Consider the following 14,797-nt stretch of genomic DNA (forward strand, 5'->3'; position numbering starts at 1 on the left):
AACCATGTAGGGCTTCTAATCTACATCCTGAAATTAAGGCATGGAATCAAGGAGTGGAATAATAAGGCATAGTCAAAGTAGCTACCTTGTTTGTATTTATCGTCTGTTCATGTTCACAAACTCCAGTATTGTGCTCTACGTTTATGGGTTTCGCAGCCAAGACAGCAGTCTTCCAGCTGGGGCTTGGTAAAGCAGGCATGGATCAGCGCACCACAGGTAGTCTTTGTGTCAGTGCACGAGTTAAAAACAATACGAGAGTGAATATAAATCAATATCCGAGAAGGGCTGCTTGAAGAACGTGCTGTAGGAGCTGCAACGACTTTTCTTTTCATGTTGCAGAGAAGCCTCCACCAACTCCCGCCCCTGGCAATGGTAAATGTAACCTTGGCTGGCACAGTTACGGCCGCTACTGCTATTTGGTCGACAGTCAAGAGAAAGGGCAATCCTGGCCAAACGCCAGACATGTATGCCGACAGATGCATGCGGAGCTGGCCTCTATCCACAGCAGGGCGGAAGTGGAGTTCTTAATGAAGCTGAATTTCACCAAGTATCACAACCTCTGGATCGGACTCACCAAGGACAGCTCATGTACGTGTTCCACCTCCCTTTCTCCGAAAAGACCTCCCACACAAGGTGGGCTGGTGCTTGGGCTTTGCTCCCTCGCTTTCCAAACTCCAGGGGGGCTCCAGTTGAAAAGCTGTGTCTTTTTTCACTCTAGTACAGATCTGGAGGGGAGCTGCAGTCTAAGCCAGAGCTGTTCATTCCTGGGCCTGGGTGACCCCGTGTGTCTGCAGATTTTCTAGATCTTTAAAACAGCAGCATCTGAAAGGCAGGGAGAAGCCATTAAAGAGGGAAAATCTAAGGTTGCTGCTGGAAGAGGTGTTATTGGGGCCAGTAGGGGGCGCTCACCCCACAGTCTGTGTGGTACCAGCTGCAATGTGTATCAGAATAGCTGTGCTTATGGGAGTACACATTCCAGAAGAGTCCTGGGTAATGTCAACTTGTTATCATAGAGCTGGTGCTGAAGACGAGCTCCTCAGATTTGAGCATCCCAGTCCTCACCTTTTTCCTTTCTCCTCGCCCCCTGCCAGATGGCTGGGCCTGGACAGACATGTCATCTCTGGGTTTTATTAACTGGGCCCCCGGCGAACCCAACGAGCTGTTCCACCCTGGGGGAGGGGGTGTGGAGCAGTGCGTGGAGATGAACATAGAGGACGGGAGATGGAACGACGACAACTGCCTGCAGGAGAGAGGCTTCGTGTGCCGCAGCCTCCAGAGTAGGTCATCAGGAGGTTGCCCTCCGTCGCCGGACTGACGCACTGTTACAGTGCAGCGTTCGTGTGCTGCCTCTTCAGTCAGGCTTTCCTGCCCAGCCCGTTCTTTGTTCAGATGTAGGCGCTTTTTAGCACTATTATTTTTAGATGCTTTGAATTCCTTTGACGTATTTAGGCCTATGTATGAAGACTGGACTTGAAATTCTGAAGCGCCTGCAGCATCCTTGATCTTTTCCTATTAAGAAAGCAGTCCCTTCAACAGATTTCGAAGCAGTGTGTGTGTGTGTGTGTGGGGGTCTACGTTCCTGAGCGGTCTATGCACCTGATGGGTCCCTTTGGGGCTTCTGTAGGTAGAAGCCATTTTGGCCCAGTGACACATGGCTACTTCCCACAATGCCTCCCAGGGACACAGTCTGATTAGGAGTGTAACATTTTATAGGGACCTGCTTCTTGAAGGGGAATTTAATATTAAATATGCCAAGGAAGCTATTTATGATTTTCATTGAAAATCATTTCCTAGTAAATTGACAGACAATAGGATTGGGGAGTCAGGAGATGCGGTTTCCCCTTTTAATTTTATCGCTAAATCAAACAGAAAGGTGCCGTTTTAATAAAATGTATCATGCCAGCTGTTTGTTTTTTTTTTTAAAAGAAAGGCTTAAATCTAGAAGCTAAGAAACACTACAAAATGTTTAAAAATCTTTGAGCAGTCAGGTCTCTGCTTTGCTCAGCCGGTAAAGACCGATGAAAGTGTTCGAACTGTCACTAAGCAACTGTGACAGCTGACTGAGCTCCTACGGCCTCCCGGACACTTGCGGGCTTTTGGGGATATTGTTTAGATACTGTAGGTGCCTCTCCTGCATTTGGTACTGTACCGGTATGGGGCTGTGAGGACTGTGACAAAAATACTGCAAAAATTGGCTGTAATACAGTTATTGTTATCAAAAGGATGGTCAAGTAGTAACTGTTAACTCACCGCAGTAGCACTCACCCTGCAGGACCCTGACATACAGTATTTGTCAGTTTACAGTAGGGTTTTGTTTTCTTATGAGGAAGAACGTGTTGCTAACATTTTTTTCAATCTGGCCAAGAATAATGAATTTTAAGAAGGGGGACAAGGTCACGATGCTTTAAAGTTCAAACCAAAGAAAGCCAAAGAGGTGAAGTGTTTCAAACTGCTGTCTTTAAAAATGGGTATTTGCTCTTCATGGGTAGTCGATAATATACTGTATATCGTATAACAAAATCCCAAAATGTGGATTTGCTGCTGCGTGATTTCATATTCAGCATTTTAGGAAATGGGTTGCAGAGATCAAATAAGTTCTGTATATCCACAACTGTTTTTGTCTGAAACGTGTCTTCTGTGCCGAGCACGAACCTCACCCAGCAAGAATGCACCATTTGGCATCATGAAATTGTCCAGGTAATTTTAATCTACTGTAGGATGAGTCTGCTAAACCTCTTTCACACAGAGAGCTGACCTGGGAAATGAGCCGTTTTTCAATGATGCGAAACAATGAGAGTTCTGAATGTACAGTGTTACTAATATTGCATATGCAATAGGTCTTATAGCCCTTAAAAACGACTCTCTTTTCTGCTTCCAGATTTTACTACAGACGGCAATAGACCTACACATTCACCCAGTAGCAATGGCAAGTACGACTTTCGACGTTTGCAGATTCCTGTGCTAAAGGAGAGACACGCCTTCTGTTCTTCCTTTTCTTGTATTTCTTCATGTGCAGTCACAGCTTTATGGCAATAAACATATCTGTATTTTCATAGTTATTTATGCAAAAGTTTTCTATTTCTTGATTTTTTTTTCCTCTGGCCATTTACTGTATATTGCAGAAGTGTTCACTTGACACCCCAGTTAGGGTTTAGGGTTAGCTTTCCCACACTAGTTAGGCGATTTTTAAGCTCAGCGCTGGATTTTGGGGCCCAAGTGAAGTTAAGGACGAGTGATTTCTTGCTTCTGTCTGAAATCTCGTTTTACAGAAACTCTCTGGGGCCTGGATGGCGCAGTGCAACGCGCATTAATTGTATTACAAAACTGAGTCTGTCGGATCAAAAGTTGTAACCAAGCATTACTGAATCTTATTCACTTGCAAGAGCTTTGAACAATGGTCTTGATTGTTTCCCACTCATACGTTTTGGTCTGGGGAACGTCAAAATCCGATGCCCTGATAGGTTCAGCTATACAGTATCATGCAGATCACTGTCATTTTGTATAGCTTTATCTATTACAGATCCCCCTGTTACTGTTCTGTAAAATTCAGCTCTCAGCTCCCCCTGCAGGATGGATGGTTGTGTTGCCATTGTCACTCGGCTGTATCACTCCCATTTTTATATCTGGGCAGATTCCTTCTGACTGCATCCATCATATATTGGTGCTCATCATTGTTTCACTTTGTATTCCTTAGATTTTGGATTTGTGAAGTTTTCAGTTTCTAAGTATTGCCCCTTCATACAATAATTTATGGTCCAATAATGTAACAACAGGGCAAATAAGGATTAACCAGGTGCTGGTGGCCTGCTAAGTTTAAATTTGCAAAGGCTTGTGGATGTGGAACATGGTAACAAGATACATGTTGTGGAAACTGATACCCTGGCTCTTTTCAAGAAATGGCTGGATGAGATCTTTGGAATGAGCGTCCAAATGGGGGTGGATGGTCTCCTCTCATTTCTAACCTTTCTTCTGCTCTTTCTGTGCTGTTGTTCTCAGATGCAGGAGTAGTCACAGCTGCGGTCATTGCTGTGATTCTAGGGGTCGCTCTGATAGCTGGCATCCTGGTCTATGTCTTCAAAATCAAGGGGGTTCGTCTATCATTTCCACACGTCAGCGGTGAGGTGAGGCCTGTATGAGTGCATCTGCTTGTGTAGAGGCAGTATCTGTATAAAATATGTTGGATCACTTTCCTAGCAAGAGTCTTAATATTTCTTCAAATTCCTGGATGAAATTACATGTCACCTTGCAGTAACTCAGATGCCAGATTTGACCAACTCCGGTAGCATCTGTGTCTTACTGAAATTAGATCAATCACAGCACCACATATTCCTAGTGGTACTTTAAAGCGGAAAATATTTTATTTTCAAAAGTTGCCCTCACATCGAATGAAATTCAGCATTAAATCTTTCTTAAAACAATGCCAGCTCCTAGTCAGGATTAAATTGCATAAAAATTCAATGCAATTCAAACCCCATGATTCACAGTGGATAGGTTTTTAGTTCTGAGATTGAGTTTACGAGTTGCTCAAAGTTTATTTTGTGATCATTCGTCATCCTGATTTGTAGGGACTCTTCACCGACATGGTTAATCTTTTTCTGAAATGAGCAGCTGAACATGCAGAATCTGGGCATATTAAGGCAGTTGATCAATTTAGACACTCAATAATTCTACATACCGCAATAAGAATAGTATTCTTACAGCCTGTGGGGAACTGGCATGTTCTGCCAGCATCTGTGTAGATTCTCCAGATGCTGCAATTTCCTTCCTCCATCCCAAGACATGCTGCCAACCGGGGTCTCTAAGACTGTGCGCACTGCGCTGGACTGGTGACCCATCTGAAAAATATTCCCACCTTCTGCCCTATGTTGCTAGGATCAGCTCCAGGTTGCCACAACCCTTCCCAGGAAAGACTAGCCTTCTAAAAGTGGATGGATGGAACAACTAGAAGCCAATTATGCCTTTTTTTCTAAAATGTCCCACCTTTTCGTTTAGTTCATGTCATGTATTATGCGCTAATAATTTAAGACGTTTCTCACTTTAAGGGATTAGCCATAAACCCTTTTCCATCCCAAAGTGTGCAAGGCTTGGTAGGACCGAGGAGGTGACACATTTGGGAAAAAAAGACCAAAGTGATTCCCAAAACGTGTTTCCATGTGATTTCCCACAATGTCGGACTTGGAAAGTGGTTCTGGCACAGTGCTTAAAGAAAGTATTCATTTTTCTCTTTCTTCAGTTTTTTTTTTGTAGATTATGTAGAAAAACCTGTGCTTTTACAGTTAAAGCCTAAACAACTAAATGTGCTTGAATGTTTTGACTTAGGAAAATATTTCCCCAAGAAGCTAATTTTCCCAAAAACCAAAAGGACATAAAATATATCTGATCTTGTCATGTTTATATTTACAGCCCTCTTTTGGCAATCCTAATTTCGACAGATAAACAACAGGATTGAGACTTTCTGGCCGCCTGCCTGCAGAAACCCACTGTAAATTAACAGCAAGGTCACAGTGTTTTGAAACAAATGACCAATGATCAAGGCATCACAGTAACATCATTTATGCATGCAAGACGCCTTAATGATTTGTTTTACGACTGTCACTATATTGCCCCACTTAAAAAGATGATTTAATGGATACGAATAAAATATTGAATTTTTTTTTAAGCTTTAAGTGAATATGCAGCTGTAACTGGGATAACTTTTCTACTGCCTATTGAGTGCCTTAGTCCAGTGTATCTACTGTATTCCTAGTGAATTGTTTCAAATAAAGTATAAACTGTCAAGTATCAATAAATCTTTTGTTATAATAAATTAATACATACAGTATTGCCTTGGTGCTTCTTTGTGAATACAAACCACTCCACTAATGTAATGCCTTGATTATTTTTGTATTCATGAAAATACCAGGTGCTTCAGAGGAGTAACAGCAAAGTTACCCATTGGGTTTTAATCTTTTCAAAATTTTCACACAACTGTAATCTTCCAATTTCAAACTTATTAAAAAACAGAGACAACTGCACACCCAGCTTTGCTCCTGTAGGTTATGCAAGAGGTCATGGCCTCTCATGAAGGTTTCAAATGAGTTTTTATTTCTCATGATGAGGCCAAAGTGTATTTTCCTGTGACAAGTGCTTTTGTATTCTGTGTACAGCCTCAGTCACTCTCTTGTTTTACCATTAATGTTATGTTTTGGAAAGGCACATATATATTGGAACCCACACAGAGATTTTCTGCCAGTTGCTCTGGAATGTCACACTCTCCCTGCATACATTCCGTACAACAGATGTCTGTGTCTCTTCTCGGCCTGTACAGAGCACACAGAACAAACCCTACACCCTTAAGTGAGTATTTTAATTGGAGAGGCTATATCCATCTCTTTTTTTGGCATGCATTTTACAGTATAATGGTATAAACAGTACATCTTAGAAATCCTATCACGCACAGCATTTCTCAAGCAGTGTCTTAAACGCCTCATCTCATTCTTTGGCATATAAAAAAAAAAAAACATTTAAGAGGTTAATTTTTGCCTCTTGTTTTTTGCAACCATTAGTGCTGCTCTGCTGAACCTGGCATTCTCAGGCTGTGTAAATATTGTCTGTACAATGGAGGAGGTGGAGGAAACATGAGCTAGCATTTATTGATCATATAGCATTATACGCAGTAAGTTACAAGGTCTGGAAGTCATACTGTGTAAGTATTTTCAAGGATCCAGACGAGCGCTTTGTGTTTGGGCTTACTGCTGTTCCTTGAACACTCCCATTGAGTTGCAGGCCTGACACAGAACCATGTGCTAAACCAGAATTCTCAAATGAAGCATGAGACATCCAGCGCTATAGAATACTGAAGTGGAAAAACATGAGGAGGACTGGAATAGCAGGGCAGGGAACTTTTGGCTTGGGTGGCCAAAAAAGTAGCCTGCATATGGAGTTCAAACCAGGATCCAACTCTGACAGCTCTAGAACAAGCAGTTAAGCTGCTAAATGCCAAGAAATATACAAATATCACAGATAACATCTGCTTAACAAGTATTCGTAAATAAAAGTGGAAAACCCCACTTCCATGAAAATGACAAGTGCCTAAAAGTGACCAGCAGGGTGAGTTTTGCATCTTCTGAACACTAACCTTTTCTGTTCATGCTTTCTTGCAAAATGGCTCGATATACAGGTATACTTCTGTAAAATCAAATTCGGCATTGAACTATGTCTTACAATTGCTTGAGCAGACCATCCACTTTGCTTTCTAATGGGCGTGGAAAATTGAAGGATATGTTAGAAGCAGCGCAGAATTCAAGTCAAGTGACGGTAACGATGCAAACCTTTTGCAAAAGCACTTTTTAGAATGCTCTCTCTGCACAGTTTTGATAACCACATTACAGAATGGACAGTGTTGCTCTGGAATCTATTCCAGGAAGGTTGCTTTCAGTCCTTAAACATATCCCACTATTTAGGTTTGAACAGAGAAGATATTGATACTGAACACAAGTATTTAAAACCAGAAATGAGAGTCAATCCAGCACACTACTTCATCACCAAGTGCATCAATAATATGAGGATATAAGATAAGATCACTTTATTGGCCACATACAATTTCTTGTATTGGGAATTTGTCTTTTCGCATACCCCAGCTTGCTCTCCATGAGACACACAGACAGGGAGAGAAGCTTGGGGGTCAGAGCGCAGGGTCAGCCATTTATATGGCGCTCCTGGAGCAGTTGGGGTTAAGGGCCTTGCTCAGGGGCCCAATGTAGGAGGATTCCTCTGCCGGCCGCGGGATACGAACCAGCAATCTTCCAGCCGCCGAGCCACCCACCGCCTCATAAGTGGTGATGGAACAGGAAAGCATCTAGATCTGAAATCTGGAAGCACATCATGACACGAAGGGTTGTGGGAGTCTGGAACAGACTGCTCAGCCATGTGGTTGAGGGTCTCTGGCTGAAATCCTTTAAATCAATGGTCTACCACCAAACAAAATGAGCAAGACAGACAATGGCCTCCTTTCATTCAGAACTTATGTTCTTAATAGCAAGGAGCTATTAAACCAAAAGATAAAATCCAATGGGGTCGGAAAAAAAAAATCATATACAGTACTGACCAAAGTAACTCGAAAGAATGTTTAATAGGCCTTTTATTACAAAGTGCTCTTAGCAAATTGTCTATGTAAATAACTTGCCCTGTACAGACACTCCATCACAAAGCCTGGTAGTGTAACAGTCCATTTACACCAGTTTAGTTCCGATTAACTCCAAGAGAAAAGCACTTTCAGACTGCTCTACTTTCAGACACTCAGCTCTACTAATGCATGCCAAAACGTGTATGGAACAAACAGTAAATTTCAAATTAATAAAAGAATCAGAAAAAAGCCACAAACAGATTTTTTCCCCAATTTTATTGTCCATTGAAGTATTTCAAAATACATTGAGTCCTGGTTGAAAGAGGGCGGATTTTGACAGTTTACCCATTTACCCCATTTCTTTCACAACCGTTTATCTTCATCAACAACAGCTGCTAAGCAAAACAATCTGCAGAACAGCTTCTTTGGAAAAAAAAGAGGCATTTTTCAAAGTAAAAGAAAATGAATCAGCAATAGTAGTGTTTCTACATCTCTGTACAAGATAGCTCAAATTATTTACGTAAGTTCACGAAGGAAAACTGGAAAGAGCTAAACAAAACTTTTTTGCACATTTTCCCAGTATGTTACTGTGTAAATATCTTGACTTCAAAGCCCTTATAGATGTATTTGCGCATGCTCCTACACGAACATAAGCAAATACACAGTATGTATGTAAAGAGAAATACAAACACACGCAGTGTGTACAACAGTATATCCACACAAAAGTGATATGAAGCTAGCACATTCACCGAGACTATCTAATGCTGCATAGCACGTAACCATCAGTTTTGCTGAACCTAAAAATGCAATTTTTCCCTGCGGTAGACTCGGGAGTCTTCATTGACTGAAAATATGAAAGATGATTAGGTTCCTAATCATTACAGTCCCATTCTGAGGGAGAGTTATCAGACAGGGCATCCAGGCAGAATACAGAAAGAGGAGGAGAATGTTATTTTACAGCTTTGCTGGTACCATAAATACAGAAAGATCACACAGTACACATGAGATACCTTCCTTATATTATGAAGCAGAAATGGCCATTGTTTGTACACTGAAGAAGTACAAACTAAGAAAAAGCAAAGGGTATGTTTAAGCAAAAATGGAAAGAATCCATATTGGGAAAATCCACATTAATAACAAACCTAAAAGCTGTTGTACCTCTATACTCACATCATTTTATACCATCCAATATCGTTCAGTAAAAAATATAGTTCTTACAAAATTAAACTTTGCTTTTGTGCTTCTTCAAAACCCCTGAAGCTTTTTTTATTATTATTATTAAAAATGTCTCTCCAGTAAACCCACAATAACCAAGAAGTCTAACTTTAAAAACAAGCTTGCAATGTGAATGATCTATTGTTTTGTTCTCTCGCATTGATCACACTATTGGTAAACTGGCTCAATGCAATGTTTGAGTATGACTGTCTGGACTGGCCACTTTATTCAACTTAATTTTTTAGTCTTCATCACAACACTTCTTGTTCCTTCCCTTATGATAAAATGAAAACAAATTACTATGTTTAGGAACACATGTAGCTCCTAGCAGAACTGAGTGCTTCCCAGTTAAGATTTCTCAATGATATCTACAAAAACACTGACAGAGACAGTGATCAGACATATCACAGTTTAGTTACAACGTATCGATACTTGGCTTGATTGTACTGGTTAGTTTTAAGACACATTGGAGAAAAGCTGAAAATACTGTTTCATTAACTCATCTAATACAAAAGTTTTAACATACTGGGAATTTTGTATCATGTGGACTGTAAATTGCTTTGAAAGAGGAGAGGAGAAACAGGCAAATAAATAAAGAAAAGCCCTATTTGGTCATAACATTGCCAACAAAAAAAAAGAAAATAAATATATCCACAAATAAAATTAAATATCTGTCTATATAATACCTTGCAAATCATACAAAGAAAAAAAAACAGCTAACAGGAGCCAGACTGCTCCAGGCTACATTAACCAGGACATCATAGGATTGTCACAGTCTGATCTCTTATCATGGATGCTAAATCTTTTTGTCATTTCCAAACTGGTGAAATAATTTTCATATTTAAACATATTCTGAATTAAAGTACAAAAGGTTTGCAGGATGTTAAGATGGGGGTGCAGGCACTCTTATTTAGGCAGTCTACCACCATGTTTTGTTCAAATTCTTGATTAGCAGGACTGTTAGAGCTCACAGCTGCACTGCAATCAGACCCAAAACAAATAATAATGTTCAAAATCTGGCCTACTAAAAATAGTCAAATTTAATGATTAAACTCTGTAAAGCCCAACAAATTTAAGAGCAGACCTTGTATTACTCTGCAGAAAGCAAGCTGTGACCATGCGAGGTCCAAGCATAAAAATCCAGGATCCTGGAAGCCCTATAACCTGGCAGAGTTGGACCGAAGAGAAAGTGAACTTTAAAAGCCTTGCTACCTTTCACCCAGCGTAGCAGATGACCTGTTCTCTCTCTCTATCATGGCTCCACCTCAGCACTAGCACAGGAGAAATCCTGGCCCACAGGGCCACCACAAAGGGGCGATGATGTGCAGTTACACTGGGAACCACAACCTTACAGTGGGGCTCGGACTCACACCCTCCCCCCCCCACCCAACCAGTTCCAGCCAGGTGGGGCTGAATCAGCAGTGCAACTGGGGGTCCCGTCTGGCGCTGAAACCAGCGATTCCCTGCCCGCGCTCATCCAGTTTTTGGGCTTTCTCAAGCCTCTAATTTAGACTGCCTCCTCCATCGCACGCCTGTCCACACCCAGCCCTGCTTCCAGGAAACTCAAGCGAGCCGCCGCGCTCCATTTCTTCTGGCTTCATGAAGGAGCGGCCACTAGCCGTGAGGATCAAAAAAAAAAAAAAAACTTTGCCAGAGTCAGCGCATTCAATCTCTACTTCTCATCTCCTCCTCATGGCCGTGATGGATAGTGTGGTCGTGCCCCCGTTTTCCTGAACAAAAGGAAAGAGAAAAAGGTCCCCGCGAAGCAGAGTTGTTTCCCGATAACACCGTTCAAAGGCAGAAGTTTGAGCAAAACAAAGTCGCACATTATGTGGGTCCTGCAACCTTATCTTTTCACATCCCTTCGACGAAAAAAAAAGGTAACCCCTTCGGTTCTCTGAACAGGCGACTTCCTGGCAAGCTTTCTCATAAACCATAACCCGACAGCAACCATGGCAGGAAAGTGGAAACGCAGAAGGATGAATTCCCTTTCTCACAAAGGTATCGGTGTTGGATCAGACTGAGGAAACACCTGCATTCAAACCTTCGACTACCTTTCCTTCCAGCTGCTTCCCACGACTTCAATTGCTAACTGTTCCCCTACTGACAAGGCAGCAAACGATAATGGAGGAAATAGCTGAGACCCGATAATATTTCTTAAAATAATGCAGTCTTACTGTACCTCCTGGGATAAAAAAAAAAATCCAAGTCCTACATGAACAGCTTTAAATTATCCAAGGCACCACAGTGTATCAGCCACAAAAAAGTGAGTACCAGCTCAACCTCTGCAAGATGGGAGATACTCAGGTAAGGCTCAATTTGTTCAGTTTCCTACAATCTTTTCTCCTGGCAGCAAGAAAATAATATGCAACATTCTGACTTTAACAGCAGGCCGCTTCTCTTTTATATTGAAGGCTACAAGCAACTGAACAGTTGTGTTCACTAAAGGACCAATTCTAAACTGGGTGATTGGCCTACAGAATCCAGTGAGGGTGCTGTGGTTCTACGAGAAAGGTATCAGATGGGAGACAAGAACACAGAAGAGGAACAGGTCTCATGTTTGTGGTTTTTACAGCTCTGAAATTGAACTGAAAGCAAAAAAAATAAATGTAATCCTTCTCACAACACTTACAAGAAAAGCACCTTCATTTCTCCAAGCGTGGGAAAAAAACGTCTCCCCTCACAAGCTTTTATTACTGCAAAGTTACAATGCATCTTCCTCATCGAAATTCCCTGGACTAGTGTTTCAACTCTCTAATGCAATGGTTATAGAGAGCTCCATTTGGAACATGCAAAAGGTATTCCTTAAACCCAAAACAAAACTCATCACTTGTCCAATTTCATTTCTGAACTAACAAGCTCTGCTTATGAACTACAAAGGAGAAAGAGCAGAGATTTTCAGATTTATGAATGAATGTACATGACTGATGGGTACTGGCAACAACCTTAGAGGATGCATGATCAAGGTCCTATACTGCAAACACATATATTTTCAAAGTTTCTGAGGAAGCCAGCATTGCTCATAAAGTGGCAATTTTATTTTTTTTAAAAAAACTAAAAAAATAAGACTTTGATGCGCAGCATTACCGCGGCGAAAAAAAAAAATGGCACCCAAGAATAAGAATACGATGAAGCAATTAATGTTTTCTAAAGTGCCAGCCCAAGCCTCTGCCTCCAGTAACGAATTTAATTAAAATACACGATGAGCTCTAACAAGGGCACCGTTTAGTGCCACCCAGATTCAGGAGACCTTTCCAGGCTAGTGCAGTAAAAGCCAAAATGCAGTGACTGGCACGACCCCAAGCACCACCCCAGTGCCCCATGTTATGTTAAAACATCTGTGCCCGCCAGTGAAATATTCAATTGCACAACCTACTGCGAAAGGCAGCAGGAAATCAGCTGTAGTTCTGAGGCATCTTTAGCACGACCGCAACAATCTGCCCGTTTCTCCGATGTTTCAGCCGTTGCATTGCGAGCTGGTGAGAGATGGGCGTGCAGCTTCGACTCGACTCTGCACACAGCTGTAGCTTCAGCCAGGGCCCGACTGGCACACGCTTTGGGTGGAGATCGCCGCTGGGATGAAAAGCACAGTTCAAACGTCGCTGCCGTTTGTTCAAGGGAAGCCACAAGGGCAAGGAATTGTACAGATCCCCTCTTCAGCTCCAGAGGAGCAAAAAAAAAAAAAATACTGTAATGGGAGAAGAGACTGCTTAAAAAGATCGCTTGGTGGATTTTCTGCTTGTCCCAGCTCTATCTGGTGTCTGCTGTGGAGACGCAGGTGAAGACAGGCTGGCTGCAGTGTCTCTCTCTCTCTCGCACTTCAGTCAATAGAGGGAAAAAGGGGGCTCGTTTGTCAACTTGTTTACTTGGCTGCCTAAGTGCAAACTGGTCAGGGCGGTTTTCCAGCAGCGTCCTCGACACACGGACAGAGGGCCCGTCGCCTACGACAGCCTCAGCCACTGCAGGCCCTGTCTCGTGTGACGCACCAGGTCTCTTATGCTGGAGGTGAGGCTCAGTGGGCCCATTGCGGAGTTGAGCTCCTCAAGAAGCCCTGGAGAGAGGAGAAAAAAAAAAGTAACCACTATTTACTACCCTGCTCATGGTCCGTCTTATTTTAATGTTTGAATGAAAATCATTTGCAAGGGGGATAAAAAGCTTTAGACAGAAATGGAGTACTTCAAGGATATCATAAAAAAATAGCCCAACCCTAGATGTACTATAGTAGATTACGCACGGAGTATGGGGTGCACCAAATATGGATTAATCTCAATACTATAATCTCTAATAACATTAGTTTATGCAACAGTATGCAACTAAATGTAAAATGATGTTGATGCATAACTGATGGAAAATTTTTTATAAAAACTGAAAAATCAAGTAATCCTAGCAAATACAGTAAGTGGATGCTTATTGTTTTAAAAAAGTCTGACGTCTTCACTGCTGTGCTCTTTTTCAGATTGAATCTGAAAAGGTTTCAGATTCCCCGATAATGAACTTGTGTTTGGGATATGCAATACACTACATGAGACAGCTGACTAGGGAAAATCTGACTGCAATAGAAAAATAAATCACTATAAAATACTTCTCTGTCCTTCTGAACAATGTAAAAAAAGAGGAAAATCTTCAGTGAGTAGACTTGTCTTCTGTTTTGTAGAATGTCTTACTGCTCAATAAGTAAACAAACAGCATGCAGTGTCTTACTATACACTTGGTCTTTGTCATCATTTAAAACGCTTAGGTACTGAGCACATGCTGCCCCATCAGGAATAGGAAACTGTTGCCTCCCAGGTACTGGTACACAAAGGCACAGAAGGATGGAAGGAGGCAAGTGTCGAGTTCCTTGTTCAACTAAATATGCCCGTTCTAAACGCTGCGACCTCAAGCTCTGACCCAGGCTATACCACCTCACTGTGCAACACCACCGTGGAGACACCTTTGTAAGTCGCTGCCTTCTCGCCAGCAGCGCTGTCCGGGGCCTTACCGGGACTCCTGTGCGCCAGAGCTTCCGCCTGTTCCCAGATCTCGTGAGCGCTGAGGAAGAGGGCCGTGATGCTGACGTAGGAGGAGGCCACCTGCTGGATGACCTGCGGGATGGCGACGGTCGTCACGGCGCCCGTGCCAGTGCTGTGATTGGACCCGGGCCCTGAGCTGCTGGAGCTGGCTGGAGAGGGCATGGGCGACATTGGAGAGGCTGTGCCGGTAGCCCTGAAGAACGACAAACACAGGCCTTCAGACCCTAAACGCTAGGAAATGAGCGAAACTGGCGTCGCTTCTTTTTCCAAAAGATAAGGGCCTTCCGAGTCAAGGTTTTTACAGTTCGACCTTCTGGGTTTCTTCAATGTGTCTATCAGTCCACCAAGCCACAGTATCTTTATTTTTTCCCCCCACAATATTTATGCTTTGCCATTTTCTTGTTAATTTTTAGAGGTTACTGTTCTGTTCAAAGACGAAAAAAATTTCATCTGACTTTAAAACCAC

General features: G+C 42.2%; 2 protein-coding genes across 2 annotated transcripts in view; one reads left to right on the forward strand and one right to left on the reverse strand.

The window, feature by feature from the left end:
* The window catches only part of LOC148837369 (secretory phospholipase A2 receptor), a 51,607-nt gene extending 46,805 nt beyond the window's left edge, over positions 1-4,802 (forward strand). Inside the window, exons 46-49 of the mRNA XM_088910222.1 lie at positions 340-588; positions 1,092-1,277; positions 3,997-4,121; positions 4,740-4,802. Of these exons, the coding sequence (XP_088766348.1) occupies positions 340-588; positions 1,092-1,277; positions 3,997-4,121; positions 4,740-4,802 (623 nt within the window). The remainder of the gene's footprint in view (positions 1-339; positions 589-1,091; positions 1,278-3,996; positions 4,122-4,739) is intronic.
* Positions 4,803-8,361: 3,559 nt separating this feature from the next.
* The window catches only part of aff1 (ALF transcription elongation factor 1), a 69,670-nt gene continuing 63,234 nt past the window's right edge, over positions 8,362-14,797 (reverse strand). Inside the window, exons 18-19 of the mRNA XM_088910571.1 lie at positions 14,301-14,524; positions 8,362-13,370 (exon numbers count right to left, since the gene is read on the reverse strand). Coding sequence (XP_088766697.1) covers positions 13,261-13,370; positions 14,301-14,524 — 334 coding nt within the window. The 3' untranslated portion in view covers positions 8,362-13,260. The remainder of the gene's footprint in view (positions 13,371-14,300; positions 14,525-14,797) is intronic.

This window comes from Atractosteus spatula, chromosome 3 (assembly GCF_055471065.1).
Source record: "Atractosteus spatula isolate fAtrSpa1 chromosome 3, fAtrSpa1.hap1, whole genome shotgun sequence".
Taxonomy (NCBI): domain Eukaryota; kingdom Metazoa; phylum Chordata; class Actinopteri; order Semionotiformes; family Lepisosteidae; genus Atractosteus; species Atractosteus spatula.